Source organism: Hemibagrus wyckioides, linkage group LG21 (genome assembly GCF_019097595.1).
Source record: "Hemibagrus wyckioides isolate EC202008001 linkage group LG21, SWU_Hwy_1.0, whole genome shotgun sequence".
Classification (NCBI taxonomy): Eukaryota; Metazoa; Chordata; class Actinopteri; order Siluriformes; family Bagridae; genus Hemibagrus; species Hemibagrus wyckioides.
The window spans coordinates 20477378-20503831 of NC_080730.1; the positions used below are offsets into that span (position 1 = coordinate 20477378).

The 26454-nt window shown below is 39.3% G+C and overlaps 2 protein-coding genes and 1 long non-coding RNA gene across 5 annotated transcripts in view; 1 reads left to right on the plus strand and 2 right to left on the minus strand.

Annotated features, from left to right (window-relative positions):
* The window catches only part of LOC131342583 (uncharacterized), a 125205-nt gene that overhangs the window by 65378 nt on the left and 33373 nt on the right, over nucleotides 1-26454 (plus strand). For 2 of the 3 annotated variants that reach the window (XR_009203050.1, XR_009203051.1), the window contains one exon: nucleotides 13559-13641. The exons of the other annotated variant lie outside the window; for it this stretch is intronic. This is a non-coding gene — a long non-coding RNA (uncharacterized LOC131342583). The remainder of the gene's footprint in view (nucleotides 1-13558; nucleotides 13642-26454) is intronic. 3 annotated transcript variants of the gene reach the window in all.
* Nucleotides 639-11546, minus strand: LOC131342567 (myosin heavy chain, fast skeletal muscle). The gene is made up of 40 exons (XM_058373627.1): nucleotides 11394-11546; nucleotides 10975-11187; nucleotides 10729-10872; nucleotides 10477-10633; nucleotides 10369-10396; nucleotides 9995-10106; nucleotides 9820-9912; nucleotides 9661-9724; nucleotides 9359-9457; nucleotides 9120-9223; nucleotides 8894-9032; nucleotides 8672-8790; nucleotides 8423-8572; nucleotides 8167-8337; nucleotides 7699-8005; nucleotides 7489-7559; nucleotides 6973-7060; nucleotides 6732-6849; nucleotides 6500-6623; nucleotides 6169-6305; nucleotides 5807-6062; nucleotides 5483-5725; nucleotides 5020-5196; nucleotides 4775-4920; nucleotides 4590-4680; nucleotides 4118-4507; nucleotides 3847-3973; nucleotides 3647-3765; nucleotides 3331-3527; nucleotides 3072-3255; nucleotides 2818-2983; nucleotides 2598-2722; nucleotides 2205-2513; nucleotides 1925-2128; nucleotides 1712-1837; nucleotides 1449-1619; nucleotides 1260-1364; nucleotides 1083-1178; nucleotides 868-999; nucleotides 639-755 (listed from the first exon to the last, which is right to left on the minus strand). The coding sequence occupies exons 2-40, from the start codon at nucleotides 11173-11175 to the stop codon at nucleotides 735-737; spliced, it is 5811 nt and encodes a 1936-aa protein (XP_058229610.1). The 5' UTR covers nucleotides 11176-11187; nucleotides 11394-11546; the 3' UTR covers nucleotides 639-734.
* Nucleotides 15776-26440, minus strand: LOC131342569 (myosin heavy chain, fast skeletal muscle-like). The gene is made up of 40 exons (XM_058373628.1): nucleotides 26283-26440; nucleotides 25903-26115; nucleotides 25657-25800; nucleotides 25405-25561; nucleotides 25297-25324; nucleotides 24923-25034; nucleotides 24748-24840; nucleotides 24589-24652; nucleotides 24287-24385; nucleotides 24048-24151; nucleotides 23822-23960; nucleotides 23600-23718; nucleotides 23351-23500; nucleotides 23095-23265; nucleotides 22685-22991; nucleotides 22478-22545; nucleotides 22121-22208; nucleotides 21874-21991; nucleotides 21642-21765; nucleotides 21311-21447; nucleotides 20949-21204; nucleotides 20625-20867; nucleotides 20162-20338; nucleotides 19917-20062; nucleotides 19732-19822; nucleotides 19260-19649; nucleotides 18989-19115; nucleotides 18789-18907; nucleotides 18473-18669; nucleotides 18215-18398; nucleotides 17961-18126; nucleotides 17741-17865; nucleotides 17348-17656; nucleotides 17068-17271; nucleotides 16855-16980; nucleotides 16592-16762; nucleotides 16403-16507; nucleotides 16226-16321; nucleotides 16011-16142; nucleotides 15776-15898 (listed from the first exon to the last, which is right to left on the minus strand). The coding sequence occupies exons 2-40, from the start codon at nucleotides 26101-26103 to the stop codon at nucleotides 15878-15880; spliced, it is 5808 nt and encodes a 1935-aa protein (XP_058229611.1). The 5' UTR covers nucleotides 26104-26115; nucleotides 26283-26440; the 3' UTR covers nucleotides 15776-15877.

Below are 26454 nucleotides of genomic sequence, written 5' to 3' on the forward strand. Positions count from 1 at the left end.
TTTGTGGAAAGCATCTGCTGTATTGCTTTGATACCTTTTACTGCATTGTTGCATTGGAAAAAAAACACATTGTACTGATTTCTGCACATTTAATCAGGTTTTCCACAAGGACATTTCTGTACATTTATTTCTCCATATTTAATTAACATATCTTTGGTAGTGACTAATGTTTGTTCCAGAGCTTTTGTGGCTCATTTCTAATTTCCTAATCTTATTGCTCATGAGTGGTTTGCATCTTGTGGTATGGCTTCTATATTTCTGCTCTCCAAATCTTCTCTAAACTGTGGATTGTGATACCTTCACAACTCATATTTTCTGTTTTCAACTGCAGCTGTTTTTTTGGCTTTTCTGTTCCGTCTCTGTTCCGTAATTAAACCCCTAAACCAGGGGTTTAATTGTCAGGACATTTCACCAGTAAATTACCAGTACCAGTAAATTTACTCAGCCTACTGATAAAAATACCAAATATCAGTGAAATGAAAGCTCATCTATTGTCTCCTATTCATCCTTTGATCTCAATCCCAAATGCATTCAGTGTATACCAAAAACAAAAGAATTGTTCATGTTGAAGACTGTGTTTCAAAATGTTTGAATTGGTATATTTGAATTGAATAAAGGCACTGACACTGAACCGTATAGAGTATACAGAGTTTATTGAATGTGTAGTTGAAGCAAAGGCAAAAACAATTACATATTTTATATGATTGTTTTTTGTCTTGTCTTCTCTTCACCCTTTATTCAGCTGACTCCTTGCTCTAAAAATAAGCAAACACGAGTTAAATGTTTATTTTTATGTGCTTCCAAATATGGTCTGAAGTACGCAGATTAGAATTATTTAAAAATCATATGATGATCTAAATGAAATACCTTTCCAGCCTCTCTGCTCTTGGCTCTCAGCTTGTTGACCTGGGACTCGGAGATGTCAGCACGTTCCTGAGCCTCCTCCAGCTCGTGCTGCACTTTCCTGAGCCTGGACATGTGAGTGTTTGCCTGCTCCTCCTGTGATCAACAACAGTCGTCCACTTCAGTGTTGTTTTAAGTACAATATCAGCATGCATATCAATGCATAGTGGCAAACTTACAGCGTCCTCAGCCTGTCTTTTGTAGGCCTTCACTTTCATCTGCAGTTTGTCCACAAGGTCCTGCAGTCTGTTGACATTCTTCTTATCCTCCTCAGTCTGCAATAGTTAATCTTTATTTAGGTTTTATTTGGTTTAATTATTTTTCTTCAAATGGATGTTGTGAAGTATATTTTGTACCTGGTAGGTGAGCTCCTTCACTCTCCTCTCATATTTGCGGACTCCTTTAATGGATTCAGCACTACGTCTCTGCTCAGATTCAACCTCACTCTCCAGTTCACGCACCTAGAACAGATATTTCATTTGTGGAAGACTCTTATAGTTAAATTATTTGCAAGTTGTATTCCATATTTAAATACTGCAACAAACCCTAGATTCCAGTTTCTGGAGCTGCTTCTTTCCACCCTTCATGGCAAGGCTTTCAGCTTCATCCAGACGATGCTGCAGATCTTTGACTGTAACCTCAAGGTTCTTCTTCATCCTCTCCAGATGAGCACTGGTGTCCTGCTCTTTCTTCAGCTCTTCAGCCATCATGGCAGCCTAGTGAATGAGTGATGAAATTGTGAAGTTGACCGTTCATGGATTTGCAAAAGACATTGTTGAAAAAAAAATCTATCTAATCTAACACTCACATCTGTGATGGCCTTCTTAGCCTTCTCTTCAGCATTCCTTGCCTCCTGAATGGTATCATCCACCTCACCTTGTATTTGAACCAGGTCAGCCTCAAGCTTCTTCTTGGTGTTGATTAGGCTGGTATTCTGTAGTAATGTCATACATGAACACCTTAAAGGTAATTGATCAAGAACTATGAAATGAAAAGCAACACTAATGCTCTAACAGCTAACCTGAGAGTGCAGCAGTGCCACACGCTCACTGGCGTCAACCAGCTCCTGTTCAGCCACTTTGCGGCCTCTCTCTGTTTGCTCCAGTGCAACTCTCAGTTCCTCAATTTCTGCCAGCATCAGATTATTCCTGCGCTCTACCATGGCCACCTGCTCCTTCATGTCTTCCTGTCCTCTGACAGCCTCGTCAAGGTGCAGTTGGGCATCCTGATGTGATTGGAATCATTGTTAATTAGTGCATCAAGATAAATTTAACCATAGAAGTGTAAGTATGGAGGTGCACCTTGAGCTGTCCTTGGACATTCCTGAGCTGTTTCTGGGCCTCTGCAGCCTGGCGGTTGGCATGGCTAAGCTGAATCTCCATCTCATTGAGATCTCCTTCCATCTTCTTCTTGACCCTCAAAGCATCGTTTCTGCTCCTAACCTCAGAGTCCAGAGTGGTCTGCATGGACTCAATCACCCTCTGGCTGTTTCTCTTGATCTGCTCCATCTCCTCATCCTTCTCAGCCAGTTTCCTGTCAATCTCGCTTTTAACCTGGTTGAGCTCAAGCTGGATACGAAGAATCTTTGATTCCTCATGTTCAAGTGTACCCTATAAATGTATGTGTAAATGAAGCAATTTTTGGTGTCAATTCATTTTCATTATGACACACATTTAGTTTACATGCAGTCTTACCTCAGCTTCCTCAAGAGCAGTCTGGATTTCAGATTTTTCTGTTTCCACTGTCTTCTTTGCCTTCTCCAGCTCATGAATGGTCTTTCCAGTCTCTCCAATCTGTTCAGTCAGGTCAGAGATCTCCTCTGTTGAAACAAAAGTAATTGAATATTTTTCTTGGTACACACAGTTCCAGTAATTTGTTTTTTTTTTAATGTGCAGTTATATTTAAGTGTCATACGCTGCAGATTCTTGTTCTCTCTCTTCAGAGTCTCGAGATGGTCAAGCGCTTCCTCATATGAGTTCTTCATCTTAAACAGTTCAGTGCTGAGAGAGCGAGCCTCTTTCTGAGCTCCCTCCAGTTCAGCCTGACCTTCTTCATACTTCTGTTTCCATTCTGCCAAGACCTGAAAAGGTGAAGGACAGTTGCATGTTATGCTAGCTTTACAAAGTCACATTGCCTAGTACACCACCATTAGTTGCCAGATGCTAGACCTTATCAAAGTTCCTCTGCTTCTTGTCAAGATTGGCAGCCAGGGCATTGGCTCTCTCAACGTCGATCATGAGGTCTTCCACCTCACCCTGCAGTCTCTGCTTGGTCTTCTCCAGAGAAGCACACTTGGAATTCACAGCTTCAATGGATTCCTCTGCCTCTTGTAGACGCTGAGCAAGCTTTTTCCTGTGGAAAAATAACATTACGACTGGACAGATGTAGATTTTTAGTCTATATAAACTTTTTTTCAGTTATATTTACTTGGCTTCCTCGAGCTCCTCGGTACGCTGGATGGCATCAGTCTCATATTTTGTTCTCCACTGAGCCACCTCACTGTTGGCCTTGGACATTCCACGTTGAAGCTCAGCCTTGGCCTCCTGCTCTTCCTCATATTGCTCTCTGAGCAGATCACAGTCATGACGGGCTGATTGGACAGCATGAGCCAGGGCGTTCTTGGCCTAGAAGCAAACAGTTAAATTGGTTACATCTATTCTACATAATCTGTTCTTACCAGGGAGTTTGGGAGATGTTTGCATAATATATTTATCCGATTTGCACGAAACTGTCCATCTTTTACCTTGACCTCCTCCTCGATTTGCCTTTTGAGTTCCTCAATCTGCTGTGTGTAAGCTTGTTTTCCTCTGGTCATCTGAGAAACAAGTGCTTCCTTCTCCTCTAGCTGACGGCTAAATTCACCTTAAACGTGATAGTAAATTATGTTACCAGAATTTACTGATGTGATTGTAGATATTTATGGCTTATTCTGATTTAATTTACCATTCTCAGTCTGAAGGCGTGCTTTTTGTGTGCTGATGTCATTCAGTTGACGAACGTGTTCATCATTCTTAGCCTTGAGTTCACTCAGCTGGTCCTCTAGGGTGCGGCACATCTTTTCTAGGTTAGCCTGCATAGAGAGACATGAGCATATGATGCAGATATTTTAATAAAGCAAACCATGCTCTTTTTGTTTGTGTTTTTATGGTTGAAATTTTTTGACACGACACTTTTATTTAATTTAACCTTGTTGTTTATGTCTTAATGACAATACCTTTGATTTTGCCACAGCCTCCATGTTACTGGAGAGATCATCTATCTCCATTTTGTATTCACTCTTTTCCTTCTCCAGCTTCTGCTTGACACGCTGAAGGTTGTCGATCTGTTCTCCAAGCTCAGCAACACTGTCAGCTTGTTTCTTGCGGAGGGCAGCAGCCGTGGCTTCATGCTGCAGAGTGGACTCTTCCAGATCGCGACGCAGTTTCTGGAACTCGGCCTCACGCTTCTTGCTCATCTCGATCTGAGCAGCAGTGGCACCTCCAGCTTCCTCGAGCCTCTCGCTGATCTCCTCAAGTTCCCTGGAGAGATCAGCTCTCTGCTTCTCAACTTTAGCACGAGCTGCACGCTCAGCCTCAATTTCTTCCTCCAGCTCTTCAATGCGAGCCTGAAATTTCGGTTTTCATACCTTAGACATTCTAATTTTCCATTTCAAGCCACAATTTAACTATTTCTCTCAGAAGTAGTACCTGGAGCTCTTTTATTTTCTTCTGAAGCTGGGCACCCAGTGACTGTTCATCTTCAATCTTGCTCAGAAGTTGACTTATTTCGAAGTCCTTCCTATGTGGCAAAATGACAAATGATGCAGTTACATTTTGTATTTAATGATTTTAATGCAGTTACACTTTTATTTGCATCATGAATTGTGGTGTACTTCTTGATCTTCTCATCAGACTGCTGCTTGTCATTCTCCAGGTCCATTATGGACTCTTGGGCCAGTTTCAAGTCTCCTTCAAGCTTTCTTTTGGCTCTCTCAAGGTCCATACGCAGCTTCTTCTCTTGTTCCAATGAACCTTCAAGCTAGATGTTGTAGAGATTAGTTTAATTTATATGTTAAAACACCTGAGCTATAGCTGCTATATTGTTGTTCATTATCTTAAATATTGTTAGGATATTTACATCATCGACTTGTTGCTCAAGCTTGGTCTTTGATTTGGTCAGAGTGTTGACTTTGTCTTCCTCTGCCTGGAGATCATCCAGAGTCTGCTGGTGTGCCTCTTGGAGGGCTTTCTTCTCCTTAGTGAGCTTGGCAATGCCCTCATCTAGAGATGCCATTTCCTCAGTGAGGTTCTTGACCTGTTCAAAAGAATTTTATTTATGTGTATCACTAGACATATACCTTGTGAAATTTGTTACATAATATTTGTATTTTTCTACACCTGTATAGTGTGAGGATATGCACTCTACAATTTCTAGTTGAAAAGTGTTCAAGTTACTATTTGTTCACTTGTCACTTGTCCACTCAGATCCATAACAGTGTAAATGATTTCACTTTAGTCACGGTCTGGATTTAGTAGCTGAATCTAGTATGTTTCATATGGTGTATAGCCTCTATTAATTTACAGTGCATTGCAACACAAACCTTGTTCTCAGTGGCATGTTTCTCCTTTTCCACTTTGGCCAAGGTGAGCTCCAGGTCATCAATGTCCTTCTTCAGCTCAGAGCACTCATCCTCCAGTTTCCTCTTCTTGGCAGTCAGCTCGGCATTGATTTCCTCCTCATCCTCAAGTCTCTCATTTGACTCTTTGAGTTTAGCCTCAAGTTGGATCTTGCTCTTGATGAGCCCCTCACACCTTTCCTCTGCATCTGAAAGGTTCTCGGTTTCCTGTCAATTCAAATGGTTTGATGGAAGGTATTTTTTTTATTTGCAAGATCTTTTGAGACATACTGTTTTTGAGCTACTTACAGCTGCTACTTGGAGTTGCAGGTCATTTTTCTCCTGTAGCAGAGACACCATCTTCTCCTCAAGCTCCTTTTTCTTGGCGAGTGCCTTTGCCAGATCCTCCTTCATTTTCTCATAGTTCTCCTTCATGGCAGCCATTTCCTTCTCAGTCTCTGCACTCTTGAGAAGAGGCTTGATCTTGAAGTACAGCTTCATCCATGGCCAGTGTTTCACATTCATGAATGAGCGGATGTTGTATTGGATGCTATAGATGGATTCCCTGAAATTTGCGTTTATATGTGTGTTTATTAATGTGTGTAGAATTTGCATTCAGATGAAATCGTATGTGGAATTTCGTTCTTTCATTTTAATGAAATGGAATATACCTCCTCTCCATCATCTTGACAAACTCCCTCCTCATGAGGTAGCCACGGCACAAAGCCTGAGTCATGGTTACTAGATTTGCTAGTTTTTCATCTCGCATCTCCTCTAGAGTACCCAACAGACCGGCTTTGAAGAACACCTATCATGATTACATATGGAAATATAAAACTATATAGATCATTCACATTTTTAAAAATCATGCAACAAAACTATTAGTTTTCTGTCAAAGTTTTAAACTGTAATGAATAGTAAATATGATCCTGTGAAAATCCTGTCCTGAAGTCTTCATTATTGTCATATAGCCTGTTTATGAAAATCAGATTTCATGGGTACCTTGGTGTGTCCAAACTTATACTGGGTGTGGTCAACATCAATAGAGCCCAAGAGTTTCTCTGAAGCTTTCTTGTTGTCAATGAATTGGCCTTCTGGGATGACACTGGCATTCAGGACTTTATATCTGTTTTGAAATAGTTATATTGTACAGATGATGAAGGAATTAATTTTTATTTCGGTCCGGTCCATAATAAAATTACAATTGTTGAAATGCCCTGACAAAATAAATGACCTTTGCTTGAAGTCACCATAGAGGATCCTGCTGGGGAATCCCTTTCTGCAGATTCTGATACCCTCCAGCACACCATTACACCTCAACTGGTGGATGACCAGGAAGTTCTCCATCAGACCTAGGATGTTCAGTGTCATGGTACAATATTAGTAACAGGTCTTATGGTCAGAGACATCGTAGGTATGATGTATATTTTGGAATAAAAAAAATAAATAAAATGTAAGAAAATAAGAATATCCACCTGGAGTCTTGCTCTCATTAGGAATCAAACAACGCACAAAGTGAGGGTGAGTGCTCCTTAAGTTGGTCATCAGTTTGCCCAAGTTCTCCTGTGAGTTTTACATGTAGCAGATTAGCAACAACAACAATAATAATAATGACCATAATAATAGCTTGTACACAACTTCACACAATTTTAATGTTACAGATGTTTCTTAAAATGTCAACATGAATTGTGAGAATGACTTCAGGTGGCAATTAATATTTTTGAAGCTGAATAATGAATAATATTCTTAAAAACACAAGCAAAGAGATTGTAAACTTTGATACAGTGTGAAATTGGCTATTAGTTACACTCTTAGGATTTTTGCATCTACTGTATTATGGCAGCTTTGCAGTAGTTGTCACAAATAGCTAGTATATTATGAGTTTTTCCATCTTGTTGCTGAGATCTTTTCTGTATATATGAAATGTGGAGTCTGCTAGTGAAATGTTTTGCCTGTGCATTTTACCATGGTTTCTGTTAAATTGTTCTCACCCTGAACAGAGCAGACACGGTCTGGAAGGAACCACCCTTCTTCTTGCCTTTCTTTCCACCACCACTATCAGCTGTTGCCAAATGACAATAAATTAGTTATTGTTTTACTTGTCTTATACGGTATCTTGCCAGGTAGTATAATGGATATTAACGAGTAATTTTTTAAATTATTATTAAAGTAGTTTAAACTATTTATCAATTTAAGCTTACCATCAGCACCGGCGTGGGCTGCATAAAGAAGACATAACAGTTTGTTTGCTGATTTCTGGTACAGCTGCACAACAGAGTCGTTCAGTGGATCCTTGTTCTTGTCTAACCAGCCACCAATGTTGTAGTCCACAGTGCCGGCATAGTGCACCAGGGAGAAGTGGGCCTCAGCTTTGCCTTTGGCAGGCTTTGGCTTTTGGAAGCAGGCACATTTTCCAAGGTGCTGGTCGTGAAGCTTGTTCTTGAAGGACGTGTCTGTGGCTTTGGGGAACATGCACTCCTCTTCAAGGATGGAGAAGATGCCCATTGGCTGTTGGTGAAGATTATTCATGACTGATTACCACAATATTAGTGTATTATTGCTTAGTGGCAATAATACATATTAGTAGTAAATGTTATTGGTATATTACACTGCAATACTATTTTTTCATTGATTACTTCGATAGTATTATCGACACCTCAATAACTTACCTTTTCAATAAGCTCAATGCAGGCAGCCAAGTCCATACCGAAGTCAATGAACTCCCACTCAATGCCTTCTTTCTTGTACTCCTCTTGTTCCAGCACGAACATGTGGTGGTTGAAAAACTGTTGCAGTTTCTCATTTGTGAAGTTAATGCAGAGCTGCTCCAAGCTGTTGAACTGTACAGTCGATCAGTGTATTAGGTATTGCAAAAGTATTTTTTTAATCGTATTTAACACTTCATGGAGAAAAACAAATATTTACATCAAAGATCTCAAATCCAGCGATGTCCAGCACACCAATGAAGAACTGTCTTTGTTGCTTTGTGTCCAGCATCTCATTAATACGGATGACCATCCACAAGAACATTTTCTCATAGATGGATTTGCAGAGGGCAGAGACGGCATTGTTCACCTAAATAATGCAAAACTATTTCTTAGATCATCCTGTGGTTTGTTCCTATACAAAGCAAACTTAATTCTTACTTCTCATGGTTAAAAAATAAGATATTACCTGTGGTACAGTCTGGCCTTTGGTCACAAACTCATTTCCGACTTTGACTCTGGGGTAGCACAAAGCTTTCAGCATGTCAGCTGAGTTCAGGCCCAGAAGGTAGGCGATTTTATCAGCAACTGATTAAAGGTGAAAAAAGATTGTCTTAATAATCAGGGATGGCATACATACGGTACTTTATATATCGACAGTCTAGGTACATCTGGTTTATCCTATTTGTACCCTCAGTGCCATCGGGCTCAGCCTGCTCCTCCCTCTGCTTCTGCTTGAACTTCATGTTTCCATGATGCATCACAGCACCGGTCAGCTTGTAGATGTTAATTTTCTCATCAGCGGTGAAACCCAGGATGTCAATGGCCGTCTGTGTGGTGAACAGCAGAGATTATTCATGTGTATCTGAAATTAACACATTTCTTTTGTGAAATTAGAACAATTAATTTCTTCTTACGTCTGTGGCAATGAACTCCTCCACATCATTGATGCTCTTGACTGTGATTTCACCCTGACTGATCATAGGGTAGTCATAGGGGTTGGTGGTGATGAGCAGTGCCTCTGTGTTGGACAAGTAGTTCATTTAAAAAAAAGTAATTAGTTTTTCTGATTGTCATTCTTTCATTTATAACCTGCTGTATGTTATAGATAATATAAAAAATACCCTGAAGCATTATGACTTTGACGTTTCCTTACCAAGCAGCTCTGGTTTGTGTCCAGTCATGAGCTGGTAGAAAATGTGGTAGCTTCTCTCAGCAGACAGCTGGAAAGTGACTCTTGACTTTTCCAGCAGATCTGTTGATATTTTTGTTATGTATTCATTATTACATTTGCAGAAAGACATTTGAATGGGTTTTTATCAAATGCATAATGTAATATCTAAGTGTCAGTTTGTACATCCAGGTTTGTTGATAATCTTTACTTTGCTTATATTTTCCATATGCATATTAACCAGGATTCCATGCATCTGCTTACAAGAATTCTTGACAGAAACTTACAGGTTTCAATATCAGCTGATGCCAGCTTGCCAGTTTGCCCAAAATGAATTCTGATGAATTTACCCTAAAAGACAGAATTGCAGTTTGAAATGTTTTTCTTTCATGCTTATTGTGTTTTATAAAAGATTACAAGAGCTCATATATGCTTTGTATACTTACAAAACGAGAGGAGTTGTCATTCCTCACAGTCTTGGCATTACCATAAGCCTCCAGCAGGGGGTTGGCTGCCACAATTTGGTCTTCCAGCGACCCCTGACAACAGTAGCAGATGTTTATAAAAGAAATTTGATGAATACTCTAATAGGTGCTGCACATAGTAAAGTAATTTACGTACCTGCATTTTGCCAGGAACAGGCTCTGCTGCCTTCTTTCCAGTCATGCCAACCATTGCAAAGTACTGAATGACACGTTTTGTGTTTACAGTCTTTCCTGCACCAGATTCTCCACTAGGGGTAGATTGAATAAGCAATGGTTTGTACTTTAGAAAACAAGATAGTGTCCAAACATTTTCATTCAATATTGTACAGTAAACAGTGATTTTTCATGTAGAAGACTGAGTGAGAAAAAAATTTACTTCTAAGTTACCTAGAAAAAAATTACATTTTTTTCAAATATGACTTAAATGTAATGAACTGGGTCTACCATGCATTTTCAAGCGTGTTTCTAAAGAACAACATGGTAAATTTTCAGATATTAGTCTGAACTTACGTAATCAGGACAGACTGGTTTTCACGATCTGAAAAGACAACAAGAATAGTGTCCTTTATGTAATTATTTAATAGATAATTTTTTGAAAGTAGTTTGTCAGTATCGTACCAGTGAGCATGAACTGATAGGCGTTATCAGAGATGGAGAAGATGTGAGGTGGGGCTTCAATCCTCTTTTTGCCTCTGTATCCAGCCACAACTACTGCATCATACACTGGGAGCCACTTGTAGGGGTTCACAGTGACGCAGAACAACCCAGAGTAGGTCTGAAGGAAAGTCAAATTGAATTTTCATTTATTTGTTCATCATTTATATATTCAGAACAATCTCTTATGGATTTTATACTTTAAGTGATTCTTACGTAGATCATCCATGCTGCATAACGCTCTTTGAGGTTATACAGCACAGCAGGTTCATTGAGGTGGGTCATCATGGCCATGTCCTCCATTTTGTCGAACTTTGGAGGATTCATTGGGAAGACTTCATCATCCTTAACTGTGACAGACTATAAAATAACAGAGATAAAACACATTATAATGGTTTGTCATGTTGAGCAATGTGCTAGGTTCCAGACGCTGTTAGATGTGGCAGTTATCTTTTCACTTACTTTTCCACCCTCAGTATCTACAGTGGCTTTGCCACCCTCTTTACTCTTCAGTGTACCCTTGAGGTACATCTCAGCAGCATCGGTCACATAGACTGCTGTTTTGGCATCAAAAGGTTTGTTCTGAGCCTCAATCCTTTCCCTTTCCGGCTTCCGGAGGTAGACGGCCGCCTTGCCGAAACATTCCATCTCACCATCTCCCATGGTGGCAGGTTACTGTGGAGTGAAACCATAATTCAGATAAACATGCTCACTTGAGGTATTTAAGGATGCTGATATATGTTTATAACAATAGCTTAATAAATATACAGTTTAATTAAAATTTGAAATGAAACTTTTGTTAATGATATTTTAATTAAACATTGCCAACTTTCAGAAGAATCCTTAATATGATTCTGATGTACATGAAATCTTTGACTTACCTTAGCTAATTACCAATCTAAAAATTAAGGGCAGAACAGGACTGGCGTTCGATGGATACTGTAAAATGTATAAGAGTGTCTGATAATTAAATCCAAATTAAATACATTAGCAACATCTTTGAAGAACTGTATAAATAGATTTTTAAAATTCTGGTTAATATTAATGTATAAGGCAAACATATAACATAATCCCTCACCTTTGCAGGGTGCTTGAGGTAGCCTCAGTCCTTGAGGGACAGTCTTATATAGTGATATTTATGTTCACTCAGCAGAACCAATCAGCCAAGTTTGGTCATGGATACAGCCATGATGTAGTCCTTCCCTAAGTGGACATCAAGTGTGATGTGTGTTTGTGTATCATATTATATTATGGAATATTAGTCTTCTGAGGAAGGGCTATTGCGTGGCTTGGTTTCTTAAATTGTTAATATCTATATAATAAAGAACTGTTTTCTTTGACCTGATTCTGATTAACTCTGTTAACAAATTCTTTTTGTTTTGGTTAGTATTAAGTTGGTCTGTGATGTTAAAATGTTATATATTTAAATGTATATATTTTATATATTTAAATGTATGAATTAAAATATTAAAAGTTTTGTTTAAAGTTTTGAATGACGAACATTGTAGGATATGTATGAGCCATTTGGATGTAGCAGTAGAATCATTAGACACTGTTATTTTTAAGTTTTAGTTTAAATGCTATTCTATGTTAAAATAATCCTCAGATCACTAGAAGAGTATGCTTTTTAATGAGTTTGGCACTGAAGAAAGCCATGTCAAGTTTATCACTGGTGTTCTGTTGCAGGGGCACAGCAGTCTTTCATGTTACAAATATTTCTACAGAAGCATCAGTCCTCTGTGGAGGCTGGCAATATCATGTATCTTTTATAGACTGCCAAAAAGATTCAATTCCATGTTCCAGGTCTAAAAACAGAAGCAAAATGATACTTTATAAGACTTTCCACTTCCATACTCTATGCTGCCCAAAGATGCAGAAATTTAGCAGTGTTTGTACAATTACAGATATGCCAACAAGGTACTAGAAAAAATTAAATGTTCATTCGTTCATCTTCACTAGTTGCTCTATCTTTATCAATCCCAGGAGCATTAGAGGCGAGGCTGTAAAACACTCTGTATGGACTAGATTTAAACACACAACACTTACTCCTAAGAGTGAGATGCCAATTCCTCTCACTATTTTTAAGAGTGGAATAACGAATACATAGAAATCCAGAGATCTGCTTACAATACCATATTCTAACATCTAGTATTAAATGAAAGTTAATACATCCTTGGCAGATAATAACTAGGCAATTAAAGTTCAGAGGTTGTTGCCTGTGATGAACTGGATCCATAAATGTAATTTCTGAAACCCTATCTTAGCATAACCTTCTTATTAGGATTTAATGCAGATATAGAAACCATATCAGCTGTGGTCTCAGGACTCAAGAATTTTAGGCCCCTTCTGAAGAGTGTATAAAAGAGTTTAGCCAGTCTCCGTAAAACTTCCCCAGATGCTCTCTGGCGGTCTCTGAGTAAGTGCTTGTTGTCTTCAAATTGACCTCGGTTTTGGTGAATTCAGTGTAATCTGGGGATTTCAGTTTCAGAGTAACAGCTTGTAGTTTTATGGTCCTATGCCCTTATGGTCAGTTAAATTATCTCACTGTGCATGGTTTATACCACTATTATAGCACACTGGCTAATGTTGTTGCCTTTGTCACAATTGCATTTGGTAGTTGTTCATTTTTAGTTTGTTTGTGTAACATAAACTTATTTGCTAGTTTATAAGATTTTGATTTTTAATATTGAAATACTGGTGTGTAGAGATCATTGGATGGCAGTTTTGTAACTGAAATGTTTTCCTGATGACTCGGTGGGTTAGAAATGACAATCCTAAATGCCTGTGTTAATATTTACTTGGATGAAAGTCCTCTGCTCCACACTGCAGCTGTGGCATCACACAGTATTAACCTTGTTTATTTTTAGAGTCAAGCAGTGAATACAAGTCCTTCTCTGTTCTTGTTAGGCATCGTTGCTTCAGTGTGGGTATGAAATTTAAAAGTTGTAGTTGTAATTGCATGCTTCTGTGAAAACTCATCAGTAGGAAGCTTTATAATGTAATTTTTATTGCATTTATATTGTGCCTCATCTTTTTATCATTCTAGCTCTTGGTTCTGAATATTGATGCAATACTCAGCATCATCTCTTTAACTGATTCCAACATCCACCTTTTCTGCTCCCTCAAAAGGTATGTGCTAACATTTTTCCTCTTATAAAATGTAGTCTAACTGTTAATTTTCTTAAGTTGTATAATTCACTTAATTTTAAATGCTTTGCACAACATGCCAGTTTGCATCTGTTTATCTACATTTCTAAAGTACTGTGTAGAGAAACTAAAAAAGTTTCATATATTAATTTTCAAATATTATTTATTAATTATATAATATAATAATTTCAATAGGATACCATTTGCACCCCTGTGAGCTTACAAGTGATTTTTCTTCAGGATTCATATCTCTCCTTGTCAGCCAACACATGCAAAGCTATATCAGTTCAAGATCTTGACCTTTGTAAATGCCTGGTCTGTATGAAACAGCAGGCACAGCTCCAGCACATTTAATTTACTTGCAATTACAAAACAATTTGAATTTTAGGTAAGAGGTAATTGAATTTTCTTTCTTGAGTTTTTGGTGATATTCTCAGAAAGCAATAATCCTATCATGTCCTTTAACCCCAGAACGTTGTTGGGGTACCACACATAATGTATAACCCACCAGCTCTCTTCATCTCTCTCTGTTCTCTGTAGCTCTCACTGTTTCGCTGAGTTTTGAATGAGCTCATTCCTGAATGTTATCCTCCCATCCTTTATTTTGTCTTCCTCGGTATCTGCCTCCTTGCACAGTGCCTTGCAGGTTGAGGTTCTGTGAACATACCATTTCAGTTTTTGTGTCCTCACATTAGTGAGCAGGTCATCATGAGGCTGAGGTAATCATCTGCCGGACTTCCTGTTTGAGGATGTTCTAGATGACGAGTAAGCGCAGTAATCTTACTTTTGATCCCAGACTGATGTTTCTGTCTGTCCATAATGGTTTCAGTTGTGTCAGGGCAGAAGTAATTTGTGCTATTATGGAACAGACTTCCTGCTTGGAACCTTTGTCAGACACGATTAATCCAAGGCATTCTTAGCATATGCCAACTGTTGTCCTGAACCATCCATTGTGAAGGACTACACTTGTAGCCTTGTTGTTGGATGGCTCTGATGAGGTTTGGGCTGAGGTTATATTTCTTCATAGTTGCCCACAGAGCAGCATGCCCCACAAGCTTTCTTGAAGTCCACAAACACATGTTACAGGTGTTGCTGATGCTTAAGGCATTTCTTGCATTTGATTATTAGGTTAAATATTTGTTCCATGGTGTTCCATCCTGCCTTAAATCTGGCCTGTTCTTCTGCTAAGATTTGTTTTAACCTATTAATTATTGTTTTCAGTAAGACTTTGCTGGGGTGACTGATGAGACTGATGATGGTGTTGTAGTTTTGGCACTCTTGCAGATTTTTTGTAAATTTGCTGACAAATGATTGGTTCCATTATGTAGGTTTTTCACCACTCTGACAGATCTTGTTGCTGTCAGGAACCACTGGGACAATTCCCTGCCAGACCACCAGAGGGGGTGCTGCCAGGCATATTGCTATACTGTACCTTGTTGAATGTCATGCAATAATGTCATGTGTCCTGTCACCTGTTTCCAACTTTCTCCTAATGTTTTGCCTTATTCATACCTGCCCTGAAGTGTCTGGCTTTGTCAAGTCATTGTTTGTTGTTGCGTTCGGTTCTTTAGGTTTTTACTAGGTTTGTCTAGGTTGAGCCAAGACAAACCTACCGCAACAGGTATTTGTGTTTTGTTTATTTCATGTTATGTTTGTAGTATGGTTTGTGTTATTTTTAGTTAATAAACACAAAGACTGTTTTTATTCTGCACTTGGGTCTGACTGGCTGCATCCCTCCAAAACTTCACAGAATGACATGACCTTTTGCAGACCCAGCAGGATCGTCTATTTAGTTTTTTGTCTACGATTTGTTTTGGACTGGCAAACGCCAAGGAGTTGTGCTGAGGGCATCCTGTAGAACATCTGTGGGTCATTACCTCTTCCACCACTTTCAGGGTGGAAGAGGTAATGATTTAATTGTTCTTTTGAATTCTTTCCAGATATGTTTAATTGGGTTGTACTCCATGCTTTGGATTGGCCACCCAAGACAATGTGTTTTCTATACAGTTACAAAGCAACTGCTGTATTGCTTAAAGAATTGTTCATGTTGAAGACTGTGTCAAAATTTCGAAAGTTTGTGGTGTATTTGAATTGAATAAAGGCACTGACACTGAAGTATGTGAAGTATACAGAGTTTATTGAATGTATAAATGAAACAAGGACAAAAACAATTACATATTTTATATGATTGTTTTTTGTCTTGTCTTCTCTTCACCCTTTATTCAGCTGACTCCTTGCTCTAAAAATAAGCAAACACGAGTTAAATGTTTATTTTTAAGTGCTTCCAAATATGGTCTGAAGCATGCAGAATGGTATTATTTAAAAATCATATGATGATCTAAATGAAATACCTTTCCAGCCTCTCTGCTCTTGGCTCTCAGCTTGTTGACCTGGGACTCGGAGATGTCAGCACGTTCCTGAGCCTCCTCCAGCTCGTGCTGCACTTTCCTGAGCCTGGACATGTGAGTGTTTGCCTGCTCCTCCTGTGATCAACAACAGTCGTCCACTTCAGTGTTGTTTTAAGTACAATATCAGCATGCATATCAATGCATAGTGGCAAACTTACAGCGTCCTCAGCCTGTCTTTTGTAGGCCTTCACTTTCATCTGCAGTTTGTCCACAAGGTCCTGCAGTCTGTTGACATTCTTCTTATCCTCCTCAGTCTGCAATAGTTAATCTTTATTTAGGTTTTATTTGGTTTAATTATTTTTCTTCAAATGGATGTTGTGAAGTATATTTTGTACCTGGTAGGTGAGCTCCTTCACTCTCCTCTCATATTTGCGGACTCCTTTAACAGATTCAGCACTACGTCTCTGCTCAGATTCAACCTCACTCTCCAGTTCACGCACCTAGAACAGATATTTCATTTGTGGAAGACTCTTATAGTTAAATTATTTGCAAGTTGTATTCCATATTTAAATACTGCAACAAACCCTAGATTCCAGTTTCTGGAGCTGCTTCTTTCCACCCTTCATGGCAAGGCTTTCAGCTTCATCCAGACGATGCTGCAGATCTTTGACTGTAACCTCAAGGTTCTTCTTCATCCTCTCCAGATGAGCACTGGTGTCCTGCTCTTTCTTCAGCTCTTCAGCCATCATGGCAGCCTAGTGAATGAGTGATGAAATTGTGAAGTTGACCGTTCATGGATTTGCAAAAGACATTGTTGAAAAAAAAATCTATCTAATCTAACACTCACATCTGTGATGGCCTTCTTAGCCTTCTCTTCAGCATTCCTTGCCTCCTGAATGGTATCGTCCACCTCACCTTGTATTTGAACCAGGTCAGCCTCAAGCTTTTTCTTGGTGTTGATTAGGCTGGTATTCTGTAGTAATGTCATACATGAACACCTTAAAGGTAATTGATCAAGAACTATGAAATGAAAAGCAACACTAATGCTCTAACAGCTAACCTGAGAGTGCAGCAGTGCCACACGCTCACTGGCGTCAACCAGCTCCTGTTCAGCCACTTTGCGGCCTCTCTCTGTTTGCTCCAGTGCAACTCTCAGTTCCTCAATTTCTGCCAGCATCAGATTATTCCTGCGCTCTACCATGGCCACCTGCTCCTTCATGTCTTCCTGTCCTCTGACAGCCTCGTCAAGGTGCAGTTGGGCATCCTGATGTGATTGGAATCATTGTTAATTAGTGCATCAAGATAAATTTAACCATAGAAGTGTAAGTATGGAGGTGCACCTTGAGCTGTCCTTGGACATTCCTGAGCTGTTTCTGGGCCTCTGCAGCCTGGCGGTTGGCATGGCTAAGCTGAATCTCCATCTCATTGAGATCTCCTTCCATCTTCTTCTTGACCCTCAAAGCATCGTTTCTGCTCCTAACCTCAGAGTCCAGAGTGGTCTGCATGGACTCAATCACCCTCTGGCTGTTTCTCTTGATCTGCTCCATCTCCTCATCCTTCTCAGCCAGTTTCCTGTCAATCTCGCTTTTAACCTGGTTGAGCTCAAGCTGGATACGAAGAATCTTTGATTCCTCATGTTCAAGTGTACCCTATAAATGTATGTGTAAATGAAGCAATTTTTGGTGTCAATTCATTTTCATTATGACACACATTTAGTTTACATGCAGTCTTACCTCAGCTTCCTCAAGAGCAGTCTGGATTTCAGATTTTTCTGTTTCCACTGTCTTCTTTGCCTTCTCCAGCTCATGAATGGTCTTTCCAGTCTCTCCAATCTGTTCAGTCAGGTCAGAGATCTCCTCTGTTGAAACAAAAGTAATTGAATATTTTTCTTGGTACACACAGTTCCAGTAATTTGTTTTTTTTTTAATGTGCAGTTATATTTAAGTGTCATACGCTGCAGATTCTTGTTCTCTCTCTTCAGAGTCTCGAGATGGTCAAGCGCTTCCTCATATGAGTTCTTCATCTTAAACAGTTCAGTGCTGAGAGAGCGAGCCTCTTTCTGAGCTCCCTCCAGTTCAGCCTGACCTTCTTCATACTTCTGTTTCCATTCTGCCAAGACCTGAAAAGGTGAAGGACAGTTGCATGTTATGCTAGCTTTACAAAGTCACATTGCCTAGTACACCACCATTAGTTGCCAGATGCTAGACCTTATCAAAGTTCCTCTGCTTCTTGTCAAGATTGGCAGCCAGGGCATTGGCTCTCTCAACGTCGATCATGAGGTCTTCCACCTCACCCTGCAGTCTCTGCTTGGTCTTCTCCAGAGAAGCACACTTGGAATTCACAGCTTCAATGGATTCCTCTGCCTCTTGTAGACGCTGAGCAAGCTTTTTCCTGTGGAAAAATAACATTAATACAGGAAAGACATAGATCTTTATTTTCTATAAACTTTTTTCAGTTATATTTACTTGGCTTCCTCGAGCTCCTCGGTACGCTGGATGGCATCAGTCTCATATTTTGTTCTCCACTGAGCCACCTCACTGTTGGCCTTGGACATTCCACGTTGAAGCTCAGCCTTGGCCTCCTGCTCTTCCTCATATTGCTCTCTGAGCAGATCACAGTCATGACGGGCTGATTGGACAGCATGAGCCAGGGCGTTCTTGGCCTAGAAGCAAACAGTTAAATTGGTTACATCTATTCTACATAATCTGTTCTTACCAGGGAGTTTGGGAGATGTTTGCATAATATATTTGTCCGATTTGCACGAAACTGTCCATCTTTTACCTTGATCTCCTCCTCGATTTGCCTTTTGAGTTCCTCAATCTGCTGTGTGTAAGCTTGTTTTCCTCTGGTCATCTGAGAAACAAGTGCTTCCTTCTCCTCTAGCTGACGGCTAAATTCACCTTAAACGTGATAGTAAATTATGTTACCAGAATTTACTGATGTGATTGTAGATATTTATGGCTTATTCTGATTTAATTTACCATTCTCAGTCTGAAGGCGTGCTTTTTGTGTGCTGATGTCATTCAGTTGACGAACGTGTTCATCATTCTTAGCCTTGAGTTCACTCAGCTGGTCCTCTAGGGTGCGGCACATCTTTTCTAGGTTAGCCTGCATAGAGAGACATGAGCATATGATGCAGATATTTTAATAAAGCAAACCATGCTCTTTTTGTTTGTGTTTTTATGGTTGAAATTTTTTGACACGACACTTTTATTTAATTTAACCTTGTTGTTTATGTCTTAATGACAATACCTTTGATTTTGCCACAGCCTCCATGTTACTGGAGAGATCATCTATCTCCATTTTGTATTCACTCTTTTCCTTCTCCAGCTTCTGCTTGACACGCTGAAGGTTGTCGATCTGTTCTCCAAGCTCAGCAACACTGTCAGCTTGTTTCTTGCGGAGGGCAGCAGCCGTGGCTTCATGCTGCAGAGTGGACTCTTCCAGATCGCGACGCAGTTTCTGGAACTCGGCCTCACGCTTCTTGCTCATCTCGATCTGAGCAGCAGTGGCACCTCCAGCTTCCTCGAGCCTCTCACTGATCTCCTCAAGTTCCCTGGAGAGATCAGCTCTCTGCTTCTCAACTTTAGCACGAGCTGCACGCTCAGCCTCAATTTCTTCCTCCAGCTCTTCAATGCGAGCCTGAAATTTCGGTTTTCATACCTTAGACATTCTAATTTTCCATTTCAAGCCACAATTTAACTATTTCTCTCAGAAGTAGTACCTGGAGCTCTTTTATTTTCTTCTGAAGCTGGGCACCCAGTGACTGTTCATCTTCAATCTTGCTCAGAAGTTGACTTATTTCGAAGTCCTTCCTATGTGGCAAAATGACAAATGATGCAGTTACATTTTGTATTTAATGATTTTAATGCAGTTACACTTTTATTTGCATCATGAATTGTGGTGTACTTCTTGATCTTCTCATCAGACTGCTGCTTGTCATTCTCCAGGTCCATTATGGACTCTTGGGCCAGTTTCAAGTCTCCTTCAAGCTTTCTTTTGGCTCTCTCAAGGTCCATACGCAGCTTCTTCTCTTGTTCCAATGAACCTTCAAGCTAGATGTTGTAGAGATTAGTTTAATTTATATGTTAAAACACCTGAGCTATAGCTGCTATATTGTTGTTCATTATCTTAAATATTGTTAGGATATTTACATCATCGACTTGTTGCTCAAGCTTGGTCTTTGATTTGGTCAGAGTGTTGACTTTGTCTTCCTCTGCCTGGAGATCATCCAGAGTCTGCTGGTGTGCCTCTTGGAGGGCTTTCTTCTCCTTAGTGAGCTTGGCAATGCCCTCATCTAGAGATGCCATTTCCTCAGTGAGGTTCTTGACCTGTTCAAAAGAATTTTATTTATGTGTATCACTAGACATATACCTTGTGAAATTTGTTACATAATATTTGTATTTTTCTACACCTGTATAGTGTGAGGATATGCACTCTACAATTTCTAGTTGAAAAGTGTTCAAGTTACTATTTGTTCACTTGTCACTTGTCCACTCAGATCCATAACAGTGTAAATGATTTCACTTTAGTCACGGTCTGGATTTAGTAGCTGAATCTAGTATGTTTCATATGGTGTATAGCCTCTATTAATTTACAGTGCATTGCAACACAAACCTTGTTCTCAGTGGCATGTTTCTCCTTTTCCACTTTGGCCAAGGTGAGCTCCAGGTCATCAATGTCCTTCTTCAGCTCAGAGCACTCATCCTCCAGTTTCCTCTTCTTGGCAGTCAGCTCGGCATTGATTTCCTCCTCATCCTCAAGTCTCTCATTTGACTCTTTGAGTTTAGCCTCAAGTTGGATCTTGCTCTTGATGAGCCCCTCACACCTTTCCTCTGCATCTGAAAGGTTCTCGGTTTCCTGTCAATTCAAATGGTTTGATGGAAGGTATTTTTTTTATTTGCAAGATCTTTTGAGACATACTGTTTTTGAGCTACTTACAGCTGCTACTTGGAGTTGCAGGTCATTTTTCTCCTGTAGCAGAGACACCATCTTCTCCTCAAGCTCCTTTTTCTTGGCGAGTGCCTTTGCCAGATCCTCCTTCATTTTCTCATAGTTCTCCTTCATGGCAGCCATTTCCTTCTCAGTCTCTGCACTCTTGAGAAGAGGCTTGATCTTGAAGTACAGCTTCATCCATGGCCAGTGTTTCACATTCATGAATGAGCGGATGTTGTATTGGATGCTATAGATGGATTCCCTGAAATTTGCGTTTATATGTGTGTTTATTAATGTGTGTAGAATTTGCATTCAGATGAAATCGTATGTGGAATTTCGTTCTTTCATTTTAATGAAATGGAATATACCTCCTCTCCATCATCTTGACAAACTCCCTCCTCATGAGGTAGCCACGGCACAAAGCCTGAGTCATGGTTACTAGATTTGCTAGTTTTTCATCTCGCATCTCCTCTAGAGTACCCAACAGACCGGCTTTGAAGAACACCTATCATGATTACATATGGAAATATAAAACTATATAGATCATTCACATTTTTAAAAATCATGCAACAAAACTATTAGTTTTCTGTCAAAGTTTTAAACTGTAATGAATAGTAAATATGATCCTGTGAAAATCCTGTCCTGAAGTCTTCATTATTGTCATATAGCCTGTTTATGAAAATCAGATTTCATGGGTACCTTGGTGTGTCCAAACTTATACTGGGTGTGGTCAACATCAATAGAGCCCAAGAGTTTCTCTGAAGCTTTCTTGTTGTCAATGAATTGGCCTTCTGGGATGACACTGGCATTCAGGACTTTATATCTGTTTTGAAATAGTTATATTGTACAGATGATGAAGGAATTAATTTTTATTTCGGTCCGGTCCATAATAAAATTACAATTGTTGAAATGCCCTGACAAAATAAATGACCTTTGCTTGAAGTCACCATAGAGGATCCTGCTGGGGAATCCCTTTCTGCAGATTCTGATACCCTCCAGCACACCATTACACCTCAACTGGTGGATGACCAGGAAGTTCTCCATCAGACCTAGGATGTTCAGTGTCATGGTACAATATTAGTAACAGGTCTTGCGGTCAGAGACATTTGTAGGTATGTGGTATTTATATATATAAAAATGAAAAAATAATTAAAATGTAAGAAAATAAGAATATCCACCTGGAGTCTTGCTCTCATTAGGAATCAAACAACGCACGAAGTGAGGGTGAGTGCTCCTTAAGTTGGTCATCAGTTTGCCCAAGTTCTCCTGTGAGTTTTACATGTAGCAGATTAGCAACAACAACAATAATAATAATGACCATAATAATAGCTTGTACACAACTTCACACAATTTTAATGTTACAGATGTTTCTTAAAATGTCAACATGAATTGCGAGAATGAGTTTAGCTGGCAATTAATATTTTTGAAGCTGAATAATGAATAGAATTGAATAATGAAATCTATAAAATGAGGAATCTGCAAGTGGAATGTATTTACTGTGCATTTTACCATGGTTTCTGTTAAATTGTTCTCACCCTGAACAGAGCAGACACGGTCTGGAAGGAACCACCCTTCTTCTTGCCTTTCTTTCCACCACTATCAGCTGTTGCCAAATGACAATAAATTAGTTATTGTTTTTTTTTATCTCATAAGATATCTTGTCCACTAGTATAATGGATATTAACGAGTTATTTTATAATTATTATTGAAGTAGTTTAAACTATTTATCAATTTAAGCTTACCATCAGCACCAGCGTGGGCTGCATAAAGAAGACATAACAGTTTGTTTGCTGATTTCTGGTACAGCTGCACAACAGAGTCGTTCAGTGGATCCTTGTTCTTGTCCAACCAGCCACTAATGTTGTAGTCCACAGTGCCGGCATAGTGCACCAGGGAGAAGTGGGCCTCAGCTTTGCCTTTGGCAGGCTTTGGCTTTTGGAAGCAAGCAACTTTTCCAAGGTGCTGGTCATGAAGCTTGTTCTTGAAGGACATGTCTGTGGCTTTGGGGAACATGCACTCCTCTTCAAGGATGGAGAAGATGCCCATTGGCTGTTGAAGATTTTTCTTTTCTGATTACCACAATATTAGTTGTGAAAGTATTGTTTTTTTCACTGATAACATTGATAGCATTATTGACACCTCAATAACTTACCTTCTCAATAAGCTCAATGCAGGCAGCCAAGTCCATACCAAAGTCAATGAACTCCCAATCAATGCCTTCTTTCTTGTACTCCTCTTGTTCCAGCACGAACATGTGGTGGTTGAAAAACTGCTGCAGTTTCTCATTTGTGAAGTTAATGCAGAGCTGCTCCAAGCTGTTGAACTGTACAGTCGATCAGTGTATTAGGTATTGCAAAAGTATTTTTTTAATCGTATTTAACACTTCATGGAGAAAAACAAATATTTACATCAAAGATCTCAAATCCAGCGATGTCCAGCACACCAATGAAGAACTGTCTTTGTTGCTTTGTGTCCAGCATCTCATTAATACGGATGACCATCCACAAGAACATTTTCTCATAGATGGATTTGCAGAGGGCAGAGACGGCATTGTTCACCTAAATAATGCAAAACTATTTCTTAGATCATCCTGTGGTTTGTTCCTATACAAAGCAAACTTAATTCTTACTTCTCATGGTTAAAAAATAAGATATTACCTGTGGTACAGTCTGGCCTTTGGTCACAAACTCATTTCCGACTTTGACTCTGGGGTAGCACAAAGCTTTCAGCATGTCAGCTGAGTTCAGGCCCAGAAGGTAGGCGATTTTATCAGCAACTGATTAAAGGTGAAAAAAGATTGTCTTAATAATCAGGGATGGCATACATACGGTACTTTATATATCGACAGTCTAGGTACATCTGGTTTATCCTATTTGTACCCTCAGTGCCATCGGGCTCAGCCTGCTCCTCCCTCTGCTTCTGCTTGAACTTCATGTTTCCATGATGCAGCACAGCACCGGTCAGCTTGTAGATGTTAATTTTCTCATCAGCGGTGAAACCCAGGATGTCAATGGCCGTCTGTGTGGTGAACAGCAGAGATTATTCATGTGTATCTGAAATTAACACATTTCTTTTGTGAAATTAGAACAATTAATTTCTTCTTACGTCTGTGGCAATGAACTCCTCCACATCATTGATGCTCTTGACTGTGATTTCACCCTGACTGATCATAGGGTAGTCATAGGGGTTGGTGGTGATGAGCAGTGCCTCTGTGTTGGACAAGTAGTTCATTTAAAAAAAAGTAATTAGTTTTTCTGATTGTCATTCTTTCATTTATAACCTGCTGTATGTTATAGATAATATAAAAAATACCCTGAAGCATTATGACTTTGACGTTTCCTTACCAAGCAGCTCTGGTTTGTGTCCAGTCATGAGCTGGTAGAAAATGTGGTAGCTTCTCTCAGCAGACAGCTGGAAAGTGACTCTTGACTTTTCCAGCAGATCTGTTGATATTTTTGTTATGTATTCATTATTACATTTGCAGAAAGACATTTGAATGGGTTTTTATCAAATGCATAATGTAATATCTAAGTGTCAGTTTGTACATCCAGGTTTGTTGATAATCTTTACTTTGCTTATATTTTCCATATGCATATTAACCAGGATTCCATGCATCTGCTTACAAGAATTCTTGACAGAAACTTACAGGTTTCAATATCAGCTGATGCCAGCTTGCCAGTTTGCCCAAAATGAATTCTGATGAATTTACCCTAAAAGACAGAATTGCAGTTTGAAATGTTTTTCTTTCATGCTTATTGTGTTTTATAAAAGATTACAAGAGCTCATATATGCTTTGTATACTTACAAAACGAGAGGAGTTGTCATTCCTCACAGTCTTGGCATTACCATAAGCCTCCAGCAGGGGGTTGGCTGCCACAATTTGGTCTTCCAGCGACCCCTGACAACAGTAGCAGATGTTTATAAAAGAAATTTGATGAATACTCTAATAGGTGCTGCACATAGTAAAGTAATTTACGTACCTGCATTTTGCCAGGAACAGGCTCTGCTGCCTTCTTTCCAGTCATGCCAACCATTGCAAAGTACTGAATGACACGTTTTGTGTTTACAGTCTTTCCTGCACCAGATTCTCCACTAGGGGTAGATTGAATAAGCAATGGTTTGTACTTTAGAAAACAAGATAGTGTCCAAACATTTTCATTCAATATTGTACAGTAAACAGTGATTTTTCATGTAGAAGACTGAGTGAGAAAAAAATTTACTTCTAAGTTACCTAGAAAAAAATTACATTTTTTTCAAATATGACTTAAATGTAATGAACTGGGTCTACCATGCATTTTCAAGCGTGTTTCTAAAGAACAACATGGTAAATTTTCAGATATTAGTCTGAACTTACGTAATCAGGACAGACTGGTTTTCACGATCTGAAAAGACAACAAGAATAGTGTCCTTTATGTAATTATTTAATAGATAATTTTTTGAAAGTAGTTTGTCAGTATCGTACCAGTGAGCATGAACTGATAGGCGTTATCAGAGATGGAGAAGATGTGAGGTGGGGCTTCAATCCTCTTTTTGCCTCTGTATCCAGCCACAACTACTGCATCATACACTGGGAGCCACTTGTAGGGGTTCACAGTGACGCAGAACAACCCAGAGTAGGTCTGAAGGAAAGTCAAATTGAATTTTCATTTATTTGTTCATCATTTATATATTCAGAACAATCTCTTATGGATTTTATACTTTAAGTGATTCTTACGTAGATCATCCATGCTGCATAACGCTCTTTGAGGTTAAACAGCACAGCAGGTTCATTGAGGTGGGTCATCATGGCCATGTCCTCCATTTTGTCGAACTTTGGAGGATTCATTGGGAAGATTTCATCATCCTTAACTGTGACAGACTATAAAATAACAGAGATAAAACACATTATAATGGTTTGTCATGTTGAGCAATGTGCTAGGTTCCAGACGCTGTTAGATGTGGCAGTTATCTTTTCACTTACTTTTCCACCCTCAGTATCTACAGTGGCTTTGCCACCCTCTTTACTCTTCAGTGTACCCTTGAGGTACATCTCAGCAGCATCGGTCACAAAGACTGCTGTTTTGGCATCAAAAGGTTTGTTCTGAGCCTCAATCCTTTCCCTTTCCGGCTTCCGGAGGTAGACGGCCGCCTTGCCGAAACATTCCATCTCACCATCTCCCATGGTGGCAGTTTACTGTGGAGTGAAACCATAATTCAGATAAGCATGCTCACTTGAGGTACTGACTGATGCCTTTATACATACAAAACAATAGTATAATAAATATATGTTTTAATTACATTTTGAAATTCGGTAAAAGCCTTAATATGATTTTGATGTACATGATATTTGCTGTGACTTACCTTAGCTGATTACCAATTTAAAAATGAAGGGCAGAACAGGACTGGTGTTCGATGGATACTGTAAAATGTAAGAAAATTTAGATAGTGTCTGTAAATTAAATTAGAATTAAATACATTCTCAACACTTTCAAAGAACTGTAAAAATTTAAAACCAAAAGTTTAAACCAAACAT

Excerpts from the sequence above, each read along its gene's own strand:
- LOC131342569 (XM_058373628.1), bottom strand. The coding sequence starts at position 26,103 with ATGGGAGATGGTGAGATGGAATGTTTCGGCAAGGCGGCCGTCTACCTC. Across the intron at positions 24,841-24,922 it reads CTGTTCCTGGCAAAATGCAG|GGGTCGCTGGAAGACCAAAT; the intron begins GTACGTAAATTA and ends TACTGTTGTCAG. Across the intron at positions 18,908-18,988 it reads ACGCCTTCAGACTGAGAATG|GTGAATTTAGCCGTCAGCTA; the intron begins GTAAATTAAATC and ends ATCACGTTTAAG.
- LOC131342567 (XM_058373627.1), bottom strand. The coding sequence starts at position 11,175 with ATGGGAGATGGTGAGATGGAATGTTTCGGCAAGGCGGCCGTCTACCTC. Across the intron at positions 10,397-10,476 it reads CTATCAGTTCATGCTCACTG|ATCGTGAAAACCAGTCTGTC; the intron begins GTACGATACTGA and ends TTGTCTTTTCAG. Across the intron at positions 9,913-9,994 it reads CTGTTCCTGGCAAAATGCAG|GGGTCGCTGGAAGACCAAAT; the intron begins GTACGTAAATTA and ends TACTGTTGTCAG.